This window comes from Macaca thibetana, chromosome 20 (genome assembly GCF_024542745.1).
Source record: "Macaca thibetana thibetana isolate TM-01 chromosome 20, ASM2454274v1, whole genome shotgun sequence".
Lineage (NCBI taxonomy): Eukaryota > Metazoa > Chordata > Mammalia > Primates > Cercopithecidae > Macaca > Macaca thibetana.
This window is the reverse complement of record NC_065597.1, coordinates 73,974,572-73,998,622: the sequence shown is the minus strand read 5'-3', so window position 1 is coordinate 73,998,622 and position 24,051 is coordinate 73,974,572. Positions and strand designations below refer to the sequence as shown.

The 24,051-nt window shown below is 52.1% G+C and overlaps 2 protein-coding genes across 14 annotated transcripts in view; both read left to right on the top strand.

The window, feature by feature from the left end:
• The window catches only part of MAPK8IP3 (mitogen-activated protein kinase 8 interacting protein 3), a 64,296-nt gene continuing 40,245 nt past the window's right edge, over positions 1 to 24,051 (top strand). For all 13 annotated transcript variants that reach the window (XM_050774187.1, XM_050774181.1, XM_050774179.1 and 10 more), the window contains exons 1-2: positions 1 to 493; positions 19,718 to 19,838. In XM_050774187.1, the coding sequence (XP_050630144.1) occupies positions 176 to 493; positions 19,718 to 19,838 (439 nt within the window). In that variant the 5' untranslated portion in view covers positions 1 to 175. The remainder of the gene's footprint in view (positions 494 to 19,717; positions 19,839 to 24,051) is intronic.
• Positions 5,044 to 13,307, top strand: LOC126945081 (60S ribosomal protein L34-like). The gene is made up of 3 exons (XM_050775037.1): positions 5,044 to 5,197; positions 8,683 to 8,745; positions 12,874 to 13,307. The coding sequence occupies exons 1-3, from the start codon at positions 5,044 to 5,046 to the stop codon at positions 13,284 to 13,286; spliced, it is 630 nt and encodes a 209-aa protein (XP_050630994.1). The 3' UTR covers positions 13,287 to 13,307.

Sequence of the window (24,051 nt, the reverse complement as noted above, 5' to 3'; positions counted from 1 at the left end):
CGGGACTTCCGGCGAATGAGTGACGGGCGCTTCCTCGGCAGCGGCGGCGGCTGAGCCCTGAGGCGACAGCAGCTGCGGGAGGCGACGGGCCGCGGCCTGCGGGACCTGAGGCAGCCGGGGAGGGCCGGGCGCGCCGGCCAGATAGCGAGCCGCGCTGGCGGCGGCGGTGGCCGCGATGATGGAGATCCAGATGGACGAGGGCGGCGGCGTGGTGGTGTACCAGGACGACTACTGCTCCGGCTCTGTGATGTCGGAGCGGGTGTCGGGCCTGGCGGGCTCCATCTACCGCGAGTTCGAGCGCCTCATCCACTGCTACGACGAGGAGGTGGTCAAGGAGCTCATGCCGCTGGTGGTGAACGTGCTGGAGAACCTAGACTCGGTGCTCAGCGAGAACCAGGAGCACGAGGTGGAGCTGGAGCTGCTGCGCGAGGACAACGAGCAGCTGCTCACCCAGTACGAGCGCGAGAAGGCGCTGCGCAGGCAGGCGGAGGAGGTGCGTGGGCCGCGGGACCCGCCCGCATCCCCGTCCCGGACCCCCAGCCAGCCCCGGGTCCGGGACCCACACCTGTCCCGACCTCAGACCTCGCCCCGGCGCCCCGGACCCCCAGACCCCGCCCCGAGACCCGCCTGGACCCCCATCCCCCTCCCCGGGACTTCCCCACCCCCTGTGCCCGCCGTGAGACACCTCCCTAGAGCACCCCCCGCCTGCCCCGGGACCCCACCCCGATCCCCGGGGACCCCCTTTTCCGCCCAGGCCTGGGCCCTGGCCCCCTCCTCCGGGCCCCCAGCCCTGAACGCTCAGCCCCAAACCCGATGTGCCTGGCATCATCCCCGGGGAGCTCAGCTTCAAAGCCAGGCCTCACTCTCCCCTCCCCACCCACCTCTGCATGCCAATTCCCTTTGCTTTCGTGCGTGTATTCAGTCAAAACCGTTTCCCGACCCCAAGTGCTACCTCTGTTGGCTGCCATTCTAAACCCACCTAGAAAAGGAATCTTTGGTGTTCTTAGGGTGCTGCAGCCGTCTGTTGATGTTGGAGACCTTGCCTTGTCCCTAAGTCCGTATTTTGAAGGTCTGTGACATGGGTGAATTGGGTGGTTGATGTAAACACAGAACAAGGCCGCAGGCGGGCTGCTCCTCTGTCAGCAGAAGGAACACTCGAGTTTCTGGAGGTGATCTCTTTGCCCCTTGGTGCCTTGCTTGGCGAGATTGTTAGCTGATGTAGCCAGGGCTGAGAAACCACTCTGGCTTCTGAGGAGTTAAAAGTCTGAGTTTGAAGCGTTTAATTCTGTACTAGGATGTCTCCATAACCTGGAAATCGCTTACTTGTGAAGCAGTTACAAGAGCCGTGCCCTGTGGGGAGCTCCACTTCGCTACATTCATTCACCATCAGATACTGAGCTCGGCCTGCCTGCGTGTGGGCCCAGAGCCTCGCCCTTTGTGGGAAACAGGTTCAAGGAGGCTGGTTCCCATCCCTACTTTGCCTCTGTGACCTTGGCCTGTCGACTGCCTGGGATTTGATTTTCCATCAAAGGAGTGAATTGCACTAGGCCGATCTCTAAGCCCAGAAATTGCCTCATTCTAGGAGTTAGGTAATGCTGTTTGACTTATGAATAGACGTGTCTTAGGAAATGAGCTTCAGTTCCTTTTCAATTAATTTGGATTAACACATTCTTGACTTTAATAGGAAAATAAAAGATGGTGTCAGTATTTTGGCTTTTTCTGAAACCAAGGTGATTTATGGCCTAGTTTGGTTTAAAGCGTGTTTATAAAAATAATAACACTATGTTATGTCATTCCTCCTTTACTGCGGTTTCTATTGTGTTTGGGTCATGTCTGTCGGGAGGCGGTTGTGTGTTGATTGGAATGCCGCGGTTCCAGCAAAACTGAGTTAAAGTTCTCAACCTAAGGGGACGCAAGGGTTCATGGATTTTGGAGCTCAGGGTGACTGTAGGCATTTTACTGGGAAGGAAACTTGTCCCGAGAAGTGGAGGGGCTGAACCAAGGTCACCCACCCCAGAAGTGCCCAGCCAGGATGCAGAGTGAACCCGACGCTGGCCTGGGTGCTTGCTTCCATGTCAGGCAGCTGCAGGCACCGGAGGGCTGCTCCCCAGAAGCCTGGAGTGCCAGGGCTCCCCTCGCTCAGCTGTGGAACTGTGGTTGCCCCGCTCTGCTGGGCACTGCCCTCCACTTCTCTCCCACACTCAGTGGCCTGACCTAGATTTCAGGTGGGTTTCTTTTCTTTCACCTTGTACCTATGTGGTCAGTATAGTGGACGAGAAGGAACTGACAGGAGAAAATCAAGATGGACAACGTTAAGGCTAGAAATTATAACCTTGCCGCTTAAAAATGAGCTCTGCATGGGATAGGCGCTGCCCAGCTCTGTGCGGTTCACATGTAAGCTGCCGTGAGTGCATCTGCCCTCCCCCAGGGCTCCCGCTGGACTGAGCTGGCGGGTGTGCTTGCGGTTTGCAAAGCTATCGCCTTTAGCCTGAGACCCACCATTGCCCCAGCTCTTTAGAGAAGCTGCAGGGAGAGCTTCGGAGCGGAGCCCCGAAGCCAACCAATGCTTGGCCAGCATGGAGGCTGTGATTAAACGCTAATAGTGCGCCCTTGGAAAGACCTGAGGGCCTTACAACTAAGGAAAAGGGCTCGATGCTGTCAACATTTGGCATGCCTCCTCCTCTACTGAATCAAGCAGGCCTTCATTTCCAGCTTTGTAGACCATTGCGCCCCGTGGGTCAGCGTCTTTTCTAGGCAGGGACTTGTGATCACATAGACGTGTGTCTGATAAGAGGGCAGCGGGACGTCACTCGCTGCAGGCATGTCTTGTTGCAGAGGAGCTCCTGGGTGAGCTGTCAGCAGAAGCTCCGTCCCCAGCCACTCAGCTCAAGAAGGCTTAGTCAGAGCTGGGTAACCTGAGCCACTGCAGCCTCTGAGCAGACAGAATCTGCAGGGTTTTGAAAAAGCCTGAGCAGAGCAGACATCCCTGTTCCCATCTTCTTGCCGGTAATAACCACAGTGATTCCCAGTGTGCTCTGAGACCAGGCAGCTGGGTGTATGGGAGTGACGGGAGCTAGAGAGGGTGGGGTCTCCCGAGAGAGTGACCCAAGCCGTGTAGTCTGCAGACCCCAGCCTGAGTGTCAGCCCGGCCCTCAGGAGCCACACACCCTGGGTCCATCCTCTTCCCCTCGCTGGGCTGCAGTGGCCGCGGACTTCGCAAGTCAGTTTCATCTCAAGATCCAAGCACCATCACTGGCTGTTGGTTGCCTGGAGAACTGTGGGCAGGCAGATGTAGCAGAGTCAGGGCAGAGCCCTTGATGGGTTCTCAGGGCCGCCGTGGACGGCAGGCACCGGACATTGCTGTCCACCTACCAGACAGTGCAGTTTCTGGTTGTGCAGTTTCTGTTACAAAGTTTTTTAAATCCCTCAAGTTCTTTCTCAGTGGAAAAGAAGGTGGGAAACGGCAGCCGAACGGGGTGGGGGCTGGCGAGGAGCAGATGCTGCCTCCACATGCGCCGTCCGGTGCAGCTCCAGAGGAGGCTGTGTAGAGCCACCACGTTTGCCGTGCTTACCCGGGCAGCAAAGAGCCCTTAGCCCATAGTGATCAACCGCTTAGCTCACAAGAGGAGAAATAAGGGGTGAGCGATGACATGTGAGTATTAGGAGTCATTATTTGCCTTAAAATCTTCTTAACCCTAAAGAAACTGCTGCTGGTAACAGCCCCCAGGCTCATGGCAGGCAGCTGGAGCGGGTGTTCTCTCAACAAGACCAGATCATGATGTTTGCTGATCATTCAGCATTTGATGCTATGTAAGGAAAGGATGCAAGGAAAGACAGTTTTATCCAAAACTTACTTTTTCCTAGTTAAATAAAACTTATCAGCCGGGCACAGTGGCTCACATCTGTAATCCCAGCACTTTGGGAGGCTGAGGCAGGCAAGAGATGAGGTCTCACCATGTTGCCCAGGCTGGTCTCAAACTCCTGGACTCAAGCAATCCTCCCATCTCAGCTTCCCAACATTTGACATTGAACTCCTGACCTCCTCATCTCAGGTCAGGAGTTCGCGACTAGCCTGGCCAACCTGGCAAAACCCCGTGCCTACTAAAAAAACAAAAGAAAAAAAAATTAACCGGATGTGGTGGCGGCGCCTGCAGTCCCAGCTACTCGGGAGGCTGAGGCAGGAGAATCACTTGAACCTGGGAGGAGGATGTTCCGGTGAACCGAGATCACACCACTGCACTCCAGCCTGGGCGACAAGAGTGAAAGTCGGTCTCTAAATAAATACATAAATAAATAAATAAATGTCATTCATTTCCTAGAGTATTTGGGTAGGATTCAGCTGGAGAAAACAAATACCATCATCCTGCTCTACAGAGATGATCAGTCTGCCATTTTTTCCTCTTTTTTTTTTTTTCCTCTGCCCCAGATGATCTGCAGGAAGTTGTTTTCATAAATGAATTAAGATGCATCAGGAATTTTTATTTTTGTTTTTCATATGACAGATAGTAAATTCACCACTGCTTGGCCAGAGTGTGTGATTTCTTCTCCTGCCGTGTTATGATATTAAGAACAGTTTTTTTTTAAATGTTTTTTAGGCCGGGCGCCGTGGCTCAAGCCTGTAATCCCAGCACTTTGGGAGGCCGAGATGGGTGGATCACGAGGTCAGGAGATCGAGACCATCCTGGCTAACACGGTGAAACCCCGTCTCTACTAAAAAATACAAAACACTAGCCGGGCGAGGTGGGGGGCGCCTGTAGTCCTAGCTACTCAGGAGGCTGAGGCAGGAGAATGGCGTGAACCCGGGAGGCAGAGCTTGCAGTGAGCTGAGATCGCGCCACTGCACTCCAGCCTGGGCAACAGAGCGAGACTCCGTCTCAAAAAAAATAAAAATAAAAATAAATATGTTTTTTAAATGAAGCTATCAAGATGGGGCCGCCAGAGCTGCCTTTCCTAGGTGCCTCTGAAAGCTGGTCTGGTGTAGCGGCACCATTCACCAGGAGTACAGCAGTCTCCCTAAAAGTGGAGCAAATATTTGTAGGAACCATGGAGAAGGAGGTACCTGCTAGCCAGAGGGAACACGGGACAGAGGCCAAAGTGGCCTGGAGGCTGCTGGGCGCAGCCTGCCCCTCTGCCCCTCTGCTGCGGGAGCTCCTGGACCACACTGGCAGCAGTCAGACAGGGCCGAGAGCTGAGAGAAGTCAGTTCTTCCAAAATTAAGATTTCTAAATGAAATATCTGTTTCATTTTTAAGTTTTTAAAAACTGTTTTGAAATAATGTCCAGAAAGGTTGCAGAATTAACACTCCTCACCCAGCGTCCCAAGTGCGGGCGTCTTCCCACACTGCTTTCTCTGGCTGTGTGAGGGGCTCAGGGGTCCCTGTGTTCTTGTGTCCTATGTTCTGCGGTGGCCCCTCATTCTCTGCCCTTTGTGACCTTGACCATTGCGTCAGTCACTTTGCAGCTGTGCCTCGGTCTGGCTGATGGGCCCTGGGGACCAGACACGGGGCACGTCCTCAGGCCTCAGCAGGAAGACCCATGGCCTGCAGAGCCTGCTAGATCCTTAATCTGTGCCAGATGGGCATCAGGTGAGGGGTACAAGATTTTTGGATGGTTCCCTTTCCCCAGGTTCCCATTTATTATCCGGGCGGGAGGATGAGCTGTTAGTGCATGAAAATCACTGCAGAAGATCGCCAGGAGCTGCATGGAGTGCCGGCTCTCTGGACTTGTTTTCCTTTGCTCTGTTGAAAGTTGGGCTCCCAAAGCCAGGCGCAGTGGCTCACGCCTGTAATCCCAACACTTTGAAAGGCTGAGGCGGGTGGATCATGAGGTAAGGAGTTTGAGACCAGCCTGGCCAGTATGGTGAAACCCCGTTTCTACTAAAAATACAAAAATTAGCTGGGTGTGGTGGTGCACGCCTGTAATCCCAGCTACTTGGAAGGCTAAGGCAGGAGAATCGCTTGAACACAGGAGGCGGAGGTTGCAGTGAGCCGATATCGAAATGCCACTGCACTCCAGCCTGGGCAATAGAGGGAGACTCCATCTCAAAAAGAGAAAGAAAGTTGGGGTCCCAAGCTCCCCTTGTCACCCTGAGTGTCCATCCGCCACTAGGTCCTGCTGTTCTTTTGGCCTCAGGAGTTCTTTAATGCCCCCACTTTTCATCTCCTTTGCTGCTTTCTGCTTCCAGTCACCACCATCCCAGGGTCTCCTGGCCACTCCCACCCCCGCCACTTCGCCAGCCCAGAGAACCCTCACAAAGCATAGCTGGTCTCTGAGTGCTAGGCTGGATTCCAGGCAGGGGCATTAGCTGATCGCTCTCCTGAGGCAGACTGGACGTCTCAGACGCCAATAACATGAGGGGATCTGAGTGACAAGGTGGGCCAGGACACTGGGTGGACAGAGTGAGGCTGTCTCCCCCAGGTGATCCCCCACCCGGCCCACCGTAAGGGCAGACGGTGAGTTACTCAGCTTCATGCAAGAAAGGTAGATGCTTAAAGGGTGGGTTTGTTTCCTGTTTAATGAACATTTTCCAGAAAGTGGGGGGATCCCGTAGCAGTGGGTTTCAGATACAGGAGACCAGACAGGAGAAAATATTGTGAGATGGGAAAGTGGATGCCAGCAACAGGAAACAGCAGAGAGGGGGTGAAGTTCTCGAAAGGCCAAGAAGAGCCTGGTGGGAAATTGGTCTTACCTCAGAACTGCCTGTGCTCAGGGCACAGGATCGACTTTTTCGCCTTGGGCTGCTTTTTCTTTTCTTTCTGTGGGTGAGAATTTTATTGCAGTATCATTGATATACCCTGAACTGTACATACTTAAGGAGTACAATTTGATGAGTTTTGAAATATGTATGGGCCGGGCGCGGTGGCTCAAGCCTGTAATCCCAGCACTTTGGGAGGCCGAGACGGGCGGATCACGAGGTCAGGAGATCGAGACCATCCTGGCTAACACGGTGAAACCCCGTCTCTACTAAAATACAAGAAAATTAGCCGGGCGCGGTGGCGGCGCCTGTAGTCCCAGCTACTCGGGAGGCTGAGGCAGGAGAATGGCGTGAACCCGGGGGGGCGGAGCTTGCAGTGAGCCGAGATCGAGCCACTGCACTCCAGCCTGGGGCACAGAGCAAGACTCTGTCTCAAAAAAAAAAAAAAAAAAAAAAAAAAAGAAATATGTATGAACACCTGAAGCCATCCCTGCAGTCCAAGCAGTGTAGATGCCCAGACCCCAGAGTTCCCTGTGCCCTGTGTAACCCCCCTCTGACCCCTCCTTGCCCCACCTGTCCCCAGGTAACCACTGATCTGCCTTCTGTCACTGTAGGTTGATTTGCATTTTCTAGAGCTTTGCATAATGGTCTCCTGCAGTGCATACGTGGTTTCCTATGACCTCTTCCACTCAGTACAGTGATTCGGGGACTCACCCAGGCCGTGTGTCCTTTCTCCATGGCCAAGCAGGGTCCCAGCAGTGCTGTTTGTCCATCCGCCTGCCTGCAGGGGAGCTGGGCGGCTTGCTTTTACCTAACCTTCACGCGTGAGCGGTTTGTAAGCCCGCTCACCCCGGCGGGGCAGGGTGTTGGGCCAAGCACTGCTCGGGATAGGCTGGCGGTGAAACCCAGAGGCTAGAATCTGCTTATGAGGGGGATGAGTCTTTGCGGAGACCCTTAGAGCCCAAAACATCATTACCCTGTTGCATTTTTTTTTGAGCCACTGTTAGGGCAAGAGATCCGGGGCATGCCACGTGAAATGCGACAGGGCCTTTCCTCAAGATGGCTCCTCTGTGCGGTGGGTTTCCCACACAGGGCCTAAGGCATTTCAATTCTTGTTATCAACAACCAGATTCAAAACTTGCCTTTCGTTAAAGTTTCTGGGTGCCCTTTCCTCCCCAGGCCTCTGGGGAGTTTTGGGCTCCTGTTTCCTAACCTTTCCCCAGCCAGCCTTCCCATCACCTTTCCTTCTCCCCAGGAAATGAATTCCCAGATAAATGCACAGTCCCAGTGGGCCCTTGCACAGGTGTGTCTCTACGTCCCTGCCTGAGGTTAGAGCATTCATGTTTTGAGAGCAAGGACCCTTTGTCTACTGAGAAGAGCGAACTGAGGCACGGTTAGCAGGCCCCCCGTTCAGTGCAACCAGAGGGAGTCAGAGGCTGGGGCTGGTTAGGAAGTTTCAGAAGCCAGTGTAAACTCCTAAGAATGCGCCCAGAGAATAAAAGTTTACTTGAGAATAATTTTTCCCAGGGAGATATTTCATAGGATGGGACATTTAACTTGGCGTTTTAGTTTTATCTTCATTTTTCTTCTGCTGGTAGCAACCATATAAATTTATATATATATCTATATATGTGTGTGTATATATATCCCAATACAAATGTATATGTACTAGTAAGACAGATGGGGAAATATATATATACATTTCCCCATCTGTTTTACCCATTCTTGAAAATCAGTGTGTATTCAACTAGTTGGGATTTGTTTCATGTGGACGCTGAACCCAGCAGTCCCTTTCACAGAAACGTGAGGAAGCCTTGCTTTTCAACCTGATTTTTGGATTCCCGAGCTGGTGGCCGGATCTCTCCGCCCCACATGTAACACCTGAATGGAGAAATGTCCTTCCCTCCGCCCGTGTGCCGTCCAGCAGGCTTCGGGGGCAGCTTTGTAACTCCAGGGCCACCCCCTGCACGTCCTCTCTCTGCGTTTTAGATCTAGGTGGCCAGGCAGTTGTGGGAAATGGAAGGAGCTCCGACTGCCCCCTGCCAGCCCTGGGTAACCACAGCCATGCAAGGTCCCTGCCCGTACCTGGGAACTAGCTGTGAAGGGCATCTGCCAGGGATTTGCCCAGCGCCCAGCTGTTTGCCTGCTTAAGATAAAAGACCAAAAATGAGCCTTTTTCCTTGGAAATTCATACCGCCCCCTCATTCCCAGGGAAGGAAACAAATTGATCGGTATTCCAGAAGAACGAGATCTTTGATTCATGTCGACATTCGTTTCTAACCAACCAGCCAGAGCTGAATTGTTTCTCGCTGGTGAGCCTGGCCTAACGGACATATGAGAGGGGAGGATTGGATTTTTTGTTTTTATTTATTTATTTATTTATTTATTGAGACGTGGTCTCGATCTGTTGCTCAGGCTGGATTGTAGTGGCACGATCTTGGCTCACTGCAACCTCCGCCCTCCGGGTTCAAGCAATTCTCCTGCCTCAGCCTCCCGAATACTTGGGATTACAGGCGCCCGCCACCACACCCGGCTAATTTTTTATATTTTTGACAGAGATGGGGTTTCACCATGTTCGCCAGGCTGGTCTTGAACTGCTGACTTCAGGTGATCTGCCCACCTCAGCCTCCCAAAGTGCTGGGATTACAGGCATGAGCCACTGCACCAGCTGTTGGATTTAATGTGTTACTTTACTCACCAGGAAAGTGTCCATGAGTTGTGAAAGTTACCAAAAGCCTGTTGATCGCCCTGTGAAAGAACTTACCTGGCCATTGCTCTGACATTCTGAGTCCAGAATATTGTCGTCTTGATTTTATATTTGACATGAAAAGTCAGTCACTGTGTAACTTTGTTTACATATAAAAGGAAGGATGATCTCATTCTATGGAATACTAAAATACCTGACTTGGATTACTAGATTTTGGAAGACCCTATGCTCTCAGGTCATTTCTTTTTTTTTTTTTTTTTGAGACAGTCTCCCTCTGTCATGCAATGGCGCGATCTCCGCTCACTGCAACCTCCGCCTCCCAGGTTCAAACTGTTCTCCTGCCTCACCTCCTTAGCTGGGATTGCAGGTGTGCACCACTATGCCCGGCTAATTTTGGTATTTTTAGTAGAGACGGGGTTTCACCATGTTGGTCAGGCTCGTCTCGAACTCCTGACCTCGTGATCCACCCACCTTGGCCTCCCAAAGGGCTTGGATTACAGGAGTGAGCCACTGTGCCCGTTTATTTCAATATGTATCTTGACATTCACCGAAAATGGTAGGCACGGTGGCTCATGCCTATAATCCCAGCACTTTGGGAGGCTGAGGTGGATGAATGACCTGAGGTTAGGAGTTTGAGACCAGCCTGGCCAACATGGCAAAACCCCGTCTCTACTAAAAATACAAAAATTAGCCAGGTGTGACTGGGCACAGTGGCCCACACCTGTAATCCCAGCACTTTGGGAGGCTGAGGCAGGCAGATCACGAGATCTAGGAGATCGAGACTATGCTGGCTAACACAGTGGAGCCCCATCTCTACTAAAAATACAAAAAAATTAGCCAGGTGTGGTGGTGGGCGCCTGTGATCCTAGGTACTTGGGAGGCTGAAGCAGGAGAATCGCTTGAACCCGGGAGGCAGAGGTTGCAGTGAGCTGAGATTGTGTTACTGCACTCCAGCCTGGGCAACAGAGCAAGACTGTCTCAAAAAAAATAAAATAAAAATTAGTCAGGTGTGGTGGTGGGTGCCTATAATCCTAGCTACTCGGGAGGCTGGGAGGCTGAGGCAGGAGAATCACTTGAACCCAGGAGGCAGAGGTTGCAGTGAGCCAAGATCGCGCCCCTGCACTCCAGCCTGGGTGACGGAGGAAGGAAAAAAAGAGAGAAAGAGAGAGCGAAGAGAAGAGAAGAAATTCACCGAAAAGCAAATTCTGAAAACATAAGTTGAATTTAATTTTCAAGCAGAGCCTTCGATCGTGGGAGGGATGGGGAAGTACATCTTAAAAACATGTCTAAAAAGGGAATCCTGTGGCACATTGGTACCTAGACGTGACAGTTGTTTCGTGTCTCAGCTGAGGAACGACACCCGTGTTCTCCTTCATTTTGTAATCTCGAGTCATTGCTCCGTGGGATGCTCAAAGGTGACCCACGGGTAGCCTCACACGTCCGGCTGCCACACGGCATTTCACTAGACTCGCCTGGAGAGGTAGTCGTGTCAAAGACACGCTGCCCTGCGGCACGGATCACGAGCACGTGCACAGAAACCTTTCACTTTGCTACCGTCACACCTTCAGCAGGTCTCGGACCAAGATACTACTGTGCTGTATTCTGGGTAGTTCTTTTATTTTTTATAACCTAGTACTATGCAGGCCCATTCAACAAAAACGCTGATAGTTAAAACGTTATTTTTCTCAGCTCCATTCATATTTTGTGATCGTGCTTTATAGAGTTAAATTCATCTCTCTTCCCCAAGTCCCCACCACTGAAAATTCTTAGTTCTCTCTCTATATATATATATTTTTTTTTCCTGAGACGGAGTCTCGTTCTGTCACCCAGGCTGGGGTGCGGTGGCGCTATCTCGGCTGACTGCAAGCTCCGCCTCTCTATTTTTTTTTTTTTTCTGAGACGGAGTCTCGTTCTGTCGCCCAGGCTGGAGTGCAGTGGCGCTATCTCGGCTGACTGCAAGCTCCGCCTCCCAGGTTCACGCCATTCTCCTGCCTCAGCCTCCTGAGTAGCTGGGACTACAGGCGCCTGCCACCACCACGCCTGGCTAATCTTTTTTGTATCTTTAGTAGAGATGGGGTTTCACCTTGTTAGGGTGGTCTCGATCTCCTGACCGCATGATCCTCCCATCTCAGCCTCCCAAAGTGCAGGGACTACAGATGTGGGCCACCGCGCCCATCTGAAAATTTTTGGTTCTCTTAAATCAGAAGTAAATGGTTTTTTTTTTTTTTTTTTTTGGACAGAGTTTCACTCTTGTTGCCCAGGCTGGAGTGCAATGTCATGGCCTCGGCTCACTGAAACCTCCACCTCCCAGGTTCAAGAGATTCTCCTGCCTCAGCCTCCCGAATAGCTGGGATTACAGGCATGCACCACCACGCCCGGCTAATTTTGTATATTTAGTAGAGACGGGGTTTCACCACGTTGGCCAGGTTGGTCTTGAACTCCTGATCTCAGGTGATCCCCCCACCTCAGCCTCCTAAAGTGCTGGGATTACAGGCGTGAGTCACCGCGCCCGGCCTATGATTTTTTTTTTTTTTTTTTTTTTTTAGATGGAGTTTCGCTCTTATTGGCCAGGCTGGAGTGCAATGGCGCAATCTTGGCTCACTGCAACCTCTGCCTCCTGAGTTCAAGCGCTCCTCCTGCCTCAGCCCCATTAGTAGCTGAGACTACAAGTGTGTGCCACCATGCCCGGCTAATTTTTGTATTTTTAGTAGAGACAGGGTTTCTCCATGTTGGTCAGGCTTGTCTCGAACTCCCGACCTCAGGTGATCCACCCGCCTCAGCCTCCCAAAGATGCTCAGGGCTAGACTAATGCTGGGATTACAAGCGTGAGCCACCGCGCCTGGCCAATGATCTTTAAATAAAAATATTCTCTGGGCCGGGTGCAGTGGCTCACACCTGTAATACCAGTGTTTTGGGTAGCCAAGGCAGGCAGATTCCTTGAGGTCAGGAGTTCGAGAGCAGCCTGGCCAACGTGGTGAAACCCTGTCTCTACTAAAAATACAAAAGTTGGCCAGGTGCAGTGGCTCACGCCTGTAATCCCAGCACTTTGGGAGGCCGAGGTGGACGGATCACAAGGTCAGGAGATCGAGACCATGCTGGCTAACTCGGTGAAACTCCGTCTCTACTAAAACTACAAAAAATTAGCCAGGCGAGGTGGCGGGCGCCTGTAGTCCCAGCTACTCGGGAGGCTGAGGCAGGAGAATGGCATGAACTCGGGAGGCGGAGCTTGCAGTGAGCCAAGATCACACCACTGTACTCCGGCCTGGACAACAGAGCGAGACTCCGCCTCAAAAAAAAAAAAAAAAAAAACAAAAGTTAGCGGGGCGTGGTGGTGGGCGCCTGTAATCCCAGCTACTCAGAGGTTAAGGCAGGAGAATCGCTTGAACCTGGGAGATGGAGGTTGCAGTGAGCCAAGATCTCACTACTGCGCACCAGCCTGGGCAACAGAGCCGTCTCCAAAAAATATAAATAAGAATTTTCATTCTTCCGGGGACATTGTCTGCAGGCACTCAGAGTGGTCCAGCGTTTGACATATCGACGTAGGCTTTCCTACAATACAGCCTCTAACAAAACTAGGCTGTCCCGAACCCCTGGTAATAGAATTGTTTACCTTTATACTAAGAAGGTTGGGAAAGCCCCAAAATCTGCATGTGGTGTGTGCCCAGGCAGACTTCGAGGTGTTCGTGCTGTAAGACCTAAAGTTCTTATGAGATTGTCCAAAACAAAGAAACATGTCAGCAGGGCCTATGGTGGTTCCATGTGTGCTAAATGTGTTCGTGACAGGATCAAGCGTGCTTTCCTTGTCGAGGAGCAGAAAATCATTGTGAAAGTGTTGAAGGCACAAGCACAGAGTCAGAAAGCTAAATTAAAAAAAGAAACTTTTTAAAGTAATAAAAATGAAAAGACGTAAAAAAATAAAATAAATAAATAAGAATTTTCCAGCGTCCAGCCCCAAAAGATGAGTTTTCTGTCACCCCAAGTCTAGCCCTGAGCATCTTCTCACTGAAATCGAGAACTCAACCTTAGGGGCTGGGCCTCCTCACCTGTAGTCGCTGTGCTTCGGGAGGCTGTGGCAGAAGGATTGCTTGAGCCCAGTAGGTCAAGGCTGCAGTGAGCCTTGGTCATGCTGCTGTACTCCAGTCTGGGTAACAGAGCAAGACCCATCTCCATAGAGCAAGACCCCATCTCAAGCAGTCTTCCTGCCTCAACCTCCCAAGTAGCTGGCACTATGGGCATGCAACAGTATGCCCAGCCAATTATTTTTTGCAAAGGTAAGGTCTTATTATATTGCCCAGACTGGGCTCGAACTCTTAGCCTCAAGTGGCACTCCTGCCTCAGCCACCCAAAGTGCTGGGATTACAGATGTGAGCCACTGTGCCCAGCCTGAGACCCCATCTTTAAAAAGAAAAAAAAAATGGCCCCTTGCTAAGGGGCAGAGACCTGGCGCTTTCTGACAGGTGAGTTGCATAACCAAAAAATAAATATGTGTGTAGGTGATTCAGAATGATTCTCAAATTAATCTAGAAGGAGAAATTAGGAATAACCAAGAAAATGTTGAAAAGGAAGATGTAAGAGGGAGAGCAGATATTAGATACTAGAAGGTACCGTAACACCACAACACCAGTTTAAAAACCTGTGGTGCTGGCTCAGAAACAGACTGAGATATAGCCAGGCACAGTGGCTCATGCCTGTAATCCCAACAGTCTAGGAGGCTGAGAGGGGATCGCTGGAATCCAGGAGTTTGAGATCGGCCTGGGTAACATAAGGAGACCCTGTCTCTACAACAGAAACACAAAAATTAGCCCAATGTGGCGGTGGCACGTGCCTGTGTTCCCAGCTGCCCGGGAGACTGAGATGGGAGGATTCCTTGAGCCCACGAGGTCAAGGCTACAGTGAGCCTTGACTGTGCCACTGCACTCCAGCCTGGGTGACAGAGCAAGACCCTGTCCCAAAAAAATTGAAAAATAACAGTAAAGGGGAAAAAAGCCTCATTTAAAAAAAAAAAAAAAGTATAAAAGAAATGTTGAGAGTGCTACAAAATGGCTCTGTCCCCCTTTTAGGGGGAATGTGAGTTGGGACAACCTCTGAAGAGTCACTTAGCAGTGCATGACCACATCCTCGGAGAGCAGGAGGCCAGCAGGCGGATGTACAAAGACATATGCGCACACAGCTTTGTTTGTTTGTTTGTTTTTCTTTTGAGACAGAATCTCGCTCTTGTTGCCCAGGCTGGAGTGCAATGGCGCGATCTTGGCTCACTGCAACCTAGGTTCAAGCAATTCTCCTACCTCAGCCTCCTGAGTAGCTGGGATTACAGGCGCACATTGCCACGCCCAGCTAATTTTTTATATTTTTAGTAGAGACGGGGGTTTCACCGTGTTAGCCAGGCTGGTCTTGAACTCCTGACCTCAGGTGATCCACCTGCCTTGGCCTCCCAAAGTGCTAGGATCACAGGCGTGAGCCACTGCGCCTGGCTAGCCTTTTTATAATAGCAAACATTTTAAAGCAACCTGAAAGTCCATAAAGAGATAATGGATTGAGCAAACTGTGCTCTACCCACACACTCCCAGCAGAACACACACCTGCCAAAAATGGAAGTGGTAGAATGTGTGTGTTGGTGTTAAAAGGCATTTCAATATAAATCAGTGAATAAATCAGGTTACAAACACTGTGTACAAGATGATCGCACATCTGCTCTACGCACACACATACAAATCCAGAAGAACGTCACACAATTTTTAACTGACCCTATAGACAGAGCCTTGTAATTTAAAAATTTTTCTGTTTTTACCTAACACCGATTTTCCTACAAAAACATACATTGTTTGTATAATTCTTTTCATTTTTTATATAACAGGAAATAAAATTACCTACTTTAAAAAATATCCAGGCTGGGCGTGGGAGCTCATGCCTGTAATCCCAGCATTTTGGGAGGCCAAGGCGGGTGGATCACCTGACGTCAGGGGTTCGAGGCCAGCCTGGCTAACGTGGTAAAACCCCATCTCCACTAAAAATACAAAGAATTAGCCGGGCATAGTGGTGGGCGCCTGTCATCCCAACTACCTGGGAGGCTGAGGCAGGAGAATCGCTTGCACTCGGCGGGGGAGGTTGCAGTAAGCTGAGGGTCGTGCCATTGCATTCCAGCCTGGGCAACAAGAGCAAAACTTTGTCTCAAAAAAAAAAGAAAAAAAAAAAACAAGGCCAGGCGTGGTGGCTCACACCTGTAATCCCAGCACTTTGGGAGGCCGAGGTGGGAAGTTTGCTTGAGCTCAGGAGTCTGAGACCAGCCTGGGCAATATAGTGAGACCCTATCTCTACAAAACCTTGTTTTTTTTTGAAGGAGAGCGAGGATCTCACTGTCATCCGGGAGTGCAGTGGTACCAGCCTCAGGGCTCACTGCAGCCCTGACCTCCTGGGCTCAGGTGATCCTCCCACCACAGCCTCCCAGCTCACTGGAACTACAGGCAAACGCCATCGTGTCCAGCTAATTTTTTTATTTTTTTGTAGAGATGGGATTTCACCATGTTGCGTCTAACTCCTGGAGTCAATCAGTCCACTCACGTCAGCCTCCCAAAGTTCTGGGATTACAGGCATGAGCCACCACTCCCGGCCTACAGAAACTTTTTGTTTTTTCGTTTTGTTTTGTTTTTTGGAGACAGAGTCTCACTCTGTTGCCCAGGCTGGAGTGCAGTGGTGGGATCTCAGCTCACTACAATCTCCGCCTCCCAGGTTCAAGCGATTCCCCTGCCTCGCCCTCCTGAGTAACTGGGATTACAGACGCCCGCCACCACGCCCAGCTAATTTTTTTTATTTTTAGTGGAGACGGGGTTTCACCATGTTAGCCAGGATAGTCTCCATCTCCTGAACTCGTGATCCGCCCGCCTCAGCCTCCCAGAGTGCTGGGATTACAGGTGTGAGCCACCGTGCCCAGACAACTTTTTGTTAAAAATTATCATCAGGCTGGGCGTGGTGGCTCACGCCTGTGATCCCAGCACTCTGGGAGGCGGAGGCAGGCGGATTGCGAGGTCAGGAGATCGAGACCATTCTAGCTAACACTGTGAAACCCCGTCTCTACTAAAAAACGCAAAAAATTAGCTCGGTGTAGTGGCGGGCGCCTGTAGTCCCAGCTACTCGGGAGGCTGAGGCAGGAGAATGGCGTGAACCCGGGAGGCGGAGCTTGCAGTGAGCAGAGATCGCGCCACTGCACTCCAGCCTGGGCGGCAGAGCGAGACTCCGTCTCAAAAAAAAAAAAAAAAAAAGTGGCCGGATCTCGGCTGACTGCAAGCTCCGCCTCCCGGGTTCACGCCATTCTCCTGCCTCAGCCTCCCGAGTAGTTGGGACTACAGGCGCCCGCCACCGCGCCCGGCTAGTTTTTTGTATTTTTTAGTAGAGACGGGGTTTCACCGTGTTAGCCAGGATGGTCTCGATCTCCTGACCTCGTGATCCGCCCGTCTCGGCCTCCCAAAGTGCTGGGATTACAGGCGTGAGCCACCGCGCCCGGCCGAAAAAAGAAATTCTTATCAGTCGATTAATAGCATGTGTGTGTTCTTCATATCCTAGTTGTAGCCACAGTTAATTCAAAACCGCTTATTTTTATTTTTTGTGCCGCTGCACAGAAAAGTCATGCGTTTTCCCAGCTGTGGAGTGTTCGTTTTTCTTCATTTTCCTTAAGTTGCATGTGATGCCCGTAACACAGGCCCTTCCTGCTGCCTCCTGCTCCCTGCCTGCCCCTCCCGCCGCCTCTGTGGTTTTCTGCCCTCTCAGTAACTGCACAGGATGAGTCACCTCTTGGGCAGAGCCCCAGTGGTTTCAACACAAAGACCTTTTTAGAAGCTGCTGCTATAGGAGGAAGCGTCGAGGGGCCTAGTATATGGGTGGGAGAGTGGGTAGAGTTATTATAGGGAACACAGCTGTGGCCACTACCCGTGAATCTTCCAGATCCCGAAAGATGAAATCCACTGCCCGGTTTGTATTCCCACCTTCTGAGAAACCGTTTGTCTTCAGAACCCAGCTAACGCTGGGTGCAGTCGCTCAGGCGTGTAATCCCAGCACTTTGGGAGGCTGAGGTGGGAGGATCGCTTGAGCCCAGGAGTTTGAGACCAACCTGGGAACCATAGCAAGACTAAAATTTTTTTTTTTTTTTTTTTTTTGAGACAGAGTCTTGCTCTGTCGCCCAGGCTGAAGTGCAGTGGCGTGATCTCGGCTCACTGCAAGCTCCACCTCCCAGGTTCACGCCATTCTCCTGCCTCAGCCTCCCCAGTAGCTGGGACTACAGGCACCCGCCACCACACCCGGCTAATTTTTTGTATTTTTAGTGGAGATGGGGTTTCACCTTGTTAGCCAGGATGGAGTTGATCTTCTGGCCTCGTGATCCGCCCACCTCGGCCTCCCAAAGTGCTGGGATTACAGGCTTGAGCCACCGCGCCCAGCCAATTATTATTATTATTTTTTTTTTTTTTTTGAAATGGAGTCTTGATCTGTCTCCCAGGCTGTAGTACAGCGGGGTGATCTGGGCTCACTGCAATCTCCACCTCCCAGGTTCAAGTGATTCTCCTGCCTCAGCCTCCCAAGTAGCTGAGATTACAGGTGTGTGCCACCACACCTGGCTAATTTTTGTATTTTTTTAGTAGAAACAGGGTTTCACCATGTTGGTCAGGCTGGTCTCAAACTCCTAACCTCATATGATCCGCCCACCTCGGCCTCCCAAAGTTCTGGAATGAGGCAGGAGAATCGCTTGAACCCGGGAACTGCAGGTTGTGGTGTATTTTTTAGTAGAAACAGGATTTCACCATATTGGTCACGCTGGTCTCGAACACTCACTCAGACTGGTGGTTCACAGCGTGAGCCACTGTGCCTGGCCTCTACAAAAAAATTTTAAAAATTAGCCAGGCCTGGTGACACATGCCCGTGGTCCCAGCTACTCAGGAGGTGGAGGCAGGAGGATCATTTGAGCCCAGGTACTCAAGGCTGCAGCGAGTTGGATCACACCACTGCAGTCCAGCCTCAGAGACAGAGCAAGACTCTGTCTTAAAAAAAAAAAAAAAAAAACGGGCTCACGCCTGTAATCCCAGCACTTCGGGAGCCCGAGGCGGGCAGATCACGAGGTCAGGAGATCGAGACCATCCTGGCTAACACAGTGAAACCCCGTCTCTACTAAAAATACAAAAAACTAGCCGGGCATGGTGGTGGGCGCCTGTAGTCCCAGCTACTCGGGAGGCTGAGGCAGGAGAATGGCGAGAACCTGGGAGGCGGAGCTTGCAGTCAGCCGAGATCGCGCCACTGGACTGCAGCCCGGGCGACAGAGCAAGACTCTGTCTCAAAAAAAAAAAAAAAAAGAAAGAACGAAAAGAAGGCCCAGCTGGTATTTGTGCTTCTTCCAGTGCAATTTCTTGATAATACTCCCCAGTTTTCTACTCTGTAAAAACAAGGTGTTAACAGCTCCCTCTCTGGGCTCCTGTAGGAATTACACTCAGGGCATCGATGCCTGGCCAGAGGCCTGTCCACACCTGGGGCCTTACTGGCCCCTCTGCTCCTCAGAGCTTTCATGAGCTGCTTTTATTTTGCAAAGTGTTTTGTTTTCACTTGGTTTGATAATAATTTTGTCCTGAAACTTACCACATAAGGTTAAGATTCCAAACCTAGACCATTCTCCCTGCCTTTTTATTTAAGGACTAGGAGCAAGACTGTGTTGCTGGTTATCCCAGTAACGATGGTGTCCTGAGCTGAGTTGCAACTGAGATGCAGAAAAGTAGGCTCAGCCTTGTTCTGAGGCGTGGAGTTGAGAGGACTCAGACGGCTCCATTGCAAACAGGACTGGCTGCATGCTCATGGATCCCAGTGCATAAATGGAAACACAGGGCTCTGTGTTCAAAAATGAGCAAACATTTCAAGATGGCAGCAGCCAAGCCAAGCATGGAGCCTTCTGAGTGCAGGGTCCTGCGTTGCTGCCCGGGTCTCGTGCAGCCGTGAAGACGGCCGTGATTGGAAACAACAGGCTCCCTTCACAGCAAATCCTCCCTGGACAGGAGAGTGCTGGCATGTCCTGGGGTTGTGAGCACCGCCGGAAGGAGAGGAGGGTGCGATCATGCAGTCCTGGAGGGCTCTCCCGCCCTGCTCCCATGGCTCCTCACTGTGCCTGAAGAGGGTGGTGGCCACAGCCATGTGGCGGGAAGCCCCCATTCCAGCCTGGCCACTGGCCAGCTTGTGGCCTTGGGGACATCTTTGGCCCCTGGGCCCTCAAAGCCTGCGGTCCTTCAAGTGAAAGGCGGCTGCTCCACACTCACTGATGATGCCTGCTCTTTCCCTCCCTTCCATGCACAGAAATTCATTGAGTTTGAAGATGCTCTGGAGCAAGAGAAGAAAGAGCTGCAAATCCAGGTGGAGCACTACGAGTTCCAGACGCGCCAGCTGGAGCTGAAGGCCAAGAACTATGCCGATCAGAGTAAGTGGCTGGCGGGAGCCTGTGGGTGCACCTGATGGGCGCTGCCCTGGGACGGCTCTGGCTGGGGAGGACGTGGGGCGCCTTCCACACAAGGGGACGAGAGGAAGCCCAGTGCAAGCCTCAGCTATGTATTCCACCTCTTTGCACTGCTGCCTGTTTCTGTAATGGGCCCCAAATTGTGTGTGGACATAAGTAAATAAGGTCCCTGTGGCCCCAGAGCACTTTTGCTTTAGAGTGGATTCTGACCCCCAGATCACAAGTCTGAGGTCCTGAAGGTCCTTCCTGCACCTTTTGAACAGAGCTCCTGCAGCCCTGGGTCCCCACCTCTTCGCACTGCTGAGGAGTGACGGCTCCTTCTCAGGCAGGAGGGTGGGCCCGATGGTGTGGCCCCACTGGAGTGACAGCACCTAGGTGGGGGCACAGCTGATCAGGGCGTCTGTCCCCTGCAAGGCGAAGTGGCAAGAGGGGTTTATTATTATTATTATAAGAACAATTGGTTTACTTATCTTTAAAAGTCTTTGCTTCAACTCTACTGTCAATGCTATAGGCCAGGCGTGATGGCATGCGCCTGTGGTCTCAGCTGGGCTGACGTTGAGGCTGCAGTGTGGGCACAGAAAGACTCCATCTCTTAAAAAAAAAAAAAAAAAAAAAAAAAAGGCCGGGCGCGGTGGCTCAAGCCTGTAATCCCAGCACTTTGGGAGGCCGAGACGGGTGGATCACGAGGTCAGGAGATCGAGACCATCCTGGCTAACACAGTGAAACCCCGTCTCTACTAAAAAATACAAAAAAACTAGCCGGGCGAGGTGGCGGGCGCCTGTAGTCCCAGCTACTCGGGAGGCTGAGGCAGGAGAATGGCCTGAACCCGGGAGGCGGAGCTTGCAGTGAGCTGAGATCCGGCCACTGCACTCCAGCAAGGGGGACAGAGTGAGACTCCGTCTCAAAAAAAAAAAAAAAAAAAAAAAAAAGAGCCGGGCGCGGTGGCTCACGCCTGTGATCCCAACACTTTGGGAGGCTGAGGCGGGTGGATCACCTGAGCTCAGGATTTCGAGACCAGCCTGGCCAACATGGCGAAACCCCGTCTCTACTAAAAATACAAAAATTAGCCGGGCATGGTGGCGCACACTTGTAGTCCCAGCTACTAATGGGGCTGAGGCAGGAGGATCGCTTGAACCCAGGAGGTGGAGGTTGCAGTGAGCCAAGATCGTGCCATTGCGCTCCAGCCTGGGTGATGGAGTGAGACTCCGTCTCAAAAAAGAAAAATTTAAAAAAGAAGAAGGGATGGGCCGGGCGTGGTGGCTCAAGCCTGTAATCCCAGCACTTTGGGAGGCCGAGACGGGTGGATCACGAGTTCAGGAGATCGAGACCATCCTGGCTAACACGGTGAAACCCCGTCTCTACTAAAATACAAAAAAAAAATTAGCCGGGCGAGGTGGCGGGCGCCTGTACTCCCAGCTACTCGGGAGGCTGAGGCAGGAGAACGGCGTGAACCCGGGAGGCGGGGCTTGCAGTGAGCTGAGATCCAGCCACTACACTCCAGCCTGGGCAACAGAGCTAGACTCCGTCTCAAAAAAAAAAAAAAAAGGGATGATTTCCTGTGTAATTTTCCTTTTCTGTAATTAGATGTTTTGTTTTGTTTGGAGATAGAGTTTCACTCTTTTCACCCAGGCTGGAGTGCAATGGTGCGATCTCAGCTCACTGCAACCTCTGCCTCCCAGGTTCAAGTGATTCTCCTGCCTCAACCTCCCGATTAGCTGGGATTACAGACACCTGCCACCATGCCCGGCTAATTTTTTTGTATTTTTAGGAGAGGCGGGGTTTCACTGTGTTAGCCAGGATGGTCTCGATCTGACCTCGTGATCCGCCTGCCTCGACCTCCCAAAGTGCTGGGATTACAGGAGTGAGCCACCATGCCTGGCACCAGATGTTTTAATAATTGCAACTGATCTGGCTGCGGTTTCCCTAGCTACTTCAACAGCAGGTTCCTTCATCTCTGAAAAGTTAAGATCAAATTGGGGAAAGAAACTGTTTCGATATGTTAGACCTACTGCTATCCGCAGCCAAGGCCTAAAGGCTGCTGTGCTGACAGTGACCTGCTGACGAGTCTGGGGCCAGAGGGTGACCGCGTTGGCAGCTTCCACACACAGGTGAACACGCTGGCATTCACAGTGCAGAGCAAACCTAAGGGCCACGCTGAGCATGCCTAGGTGATGCCTTTCCATAATTACAGAGTCTCTCCTGGCCCCTCAGCTTTCAGTACATTTCGTGTGTGGAACATTCTTAGCTCTCTTCTTAGAAGGAGAAAAATATAAGCTCAAATTATAGGCAGGGCTGGGAACAGTGGTTCACACCTGTAACTTCTACACTTCGGGAGGCTGAGGTGGGAGGATCCCTTGAGCTCAAGAGTTCAAGACCAGCCTGGGCAACCTGGTGAAACCCCATCTCTACAAGAAATACAAAAATTAGCTGGTCATGGTGGCTCACACACTTGTGGGCCCAGCTACTTGGGAGGCTGAGGTAGAGGATTGCTCAAACCCAGGAGGCAGAGGCTGCCATAAGCCTTGATCATGCCACTGCACCCTAGCCTGTGTGACAGAGAGAGAACCTGTCTCAAGAAAAAGGAAATCAAATTACAGGCTGAGGCTGTTCACTGGGCCGGCACCAGTGGGGGCCAGATGAGGGCAGAGAGCTGGCCCCGGGCTCCCTCCAGGTGGTGGCTGTGCTCTGCCCCAACGGGAGCTCACAGAGAGGCTGCGGGGCTCTGATCCCACCCAGACAGGCAGCCCCTCCCATGGCCACAGCCGTTGCCGGGGTCAGCACAAACCTGGGATGGCTGATTGGCTCCCTCCTCCAGCAGCCAGTTACATGTGTGTAGCGTGCACTGTCTATAACTCCTGTGCTGTGTGTGGCGTCTGTGAGTGTTCGGTGCTGTGTTTGGCATCTGAGTTGTGTGCTTTGTGGAGCGTCTGTGTGTCGTGTGCTGTGTGTGGCGTCTGTGTGTCATGTGCTGTGTACGGGTCTGTGAGTCGTGCGCTGTGTGCGGCGTTGTGTGCTATGTGCGGCGTCTGTGTGAGTCATGTGCTGTGTGTGGCGTCTGTGAGTATCGTGTGCTTTGTGCAGCATCTGTGAGCTGTGTGTTCTTTACTGTGTGTTAGTCACATTTGCTGCGTGCAGCATCTGTTAGTCACATGTGTCGGGTGTCGTGTCTGTAAGTCCTGTGTTGTGTGTGCTGTCTGTACGACGTCTGTCAGGTGTGGCATCTGTGAGTTATGCTGTTGGGTGCTGTGTCTAAGTCACGCGTGTCAGGTGTGATGTCTGTAAGCATCTCCGGCTCCTTTGGGAGACCAGACTGACCGCTTGGCGCTGACGCCTGTGCTGCTTCTTGGGATGGGATCCCCATGCTGGCAGCGCAGCCTCCCTGGGTGACTGGTAGAGATGCAAGAGCCCAGCGTAGGCAGCCGCGGCCTCCAAGGATATGCCGGGCCAGGTACCCCCCAGGCCACAGAGCACGATGGCCAAAGTGAGATGTTGAACCACATAATCTGTGAAGTCATTTCCAAACAGACACCAGAAAGCCGGGGAGGATAGGAGGGCAGCACGCCGAGGACAGGGCACAGCTGGTGGAGGACCTTACCATGTGCTCCCCGGGGCTGTCTCTCACCTCACCACGCCAGCCCTCCCCATTGGTGTGCTGCGGACAGAGCTGAGGTTTGAACACAGCCGTGGAGGCGGCCATCAGGCCGGGGGCACACTTGCTCTATCAGCGGGACATGGAGTGGGGTCCCCTGGGTGCGGATGCCCATCGGCCTTTCATGATGCTTCTGCGTCTTTTGGGCAGAGCACATCTGGGGCTAGAGGGGACCATGTTGGTGTCACGGGGGGCCTCCCGTTTAAGGGAGACATGACTGTCAGCCCAGAAGGCTCACGGTCATGACTGGTCTCCGCAGCCCTTGGCGTGTGTGCGGGACCCCACTGCTTGTTCTGCCAGGCGCGTCCCTTTGACTTGTCTTGGAGGTTACTCACTTCGAATCCCACCTCCTCCCACAAGCTTCTTGTGCACCTGTTCCCGTGCCTGGCGTGCCTGGGTTCTGCCTGCATCTCAGGCTCCTGGCTGACTTTAGCACAGAGAGCGCCTGTGGGTTTCCCCACCCCCATATTTAACTCCCAACAGAGCCGAGTGTTCTCCCATGGCACAGCGCACACAGCAGCCCCCCAG

Coding starts and splice junctions, on each gene's coding strand:
- LOC126945081 (XM_050775037.1), top strand. CDS start 5,044: ATGGAGAAGGAGGTACCTGCTAGCCAGAGGGAACACGGGACAGAGGCC. Junction 5,198..8,682: donor AGGGCCGAGAGCTGAGAGAA/GTCAGTTCTTCC, acceptor TCTGCGTTTTAG/ATCTAGGTGGCCAGGCAGTT. Junction 8,746..12,873: donor CTGCCCCCTGCCAGCCCTGG/GTAACCACAGCC, acceptor AATATAAATAAG/AATTTTCATTCTTCCGGGGA.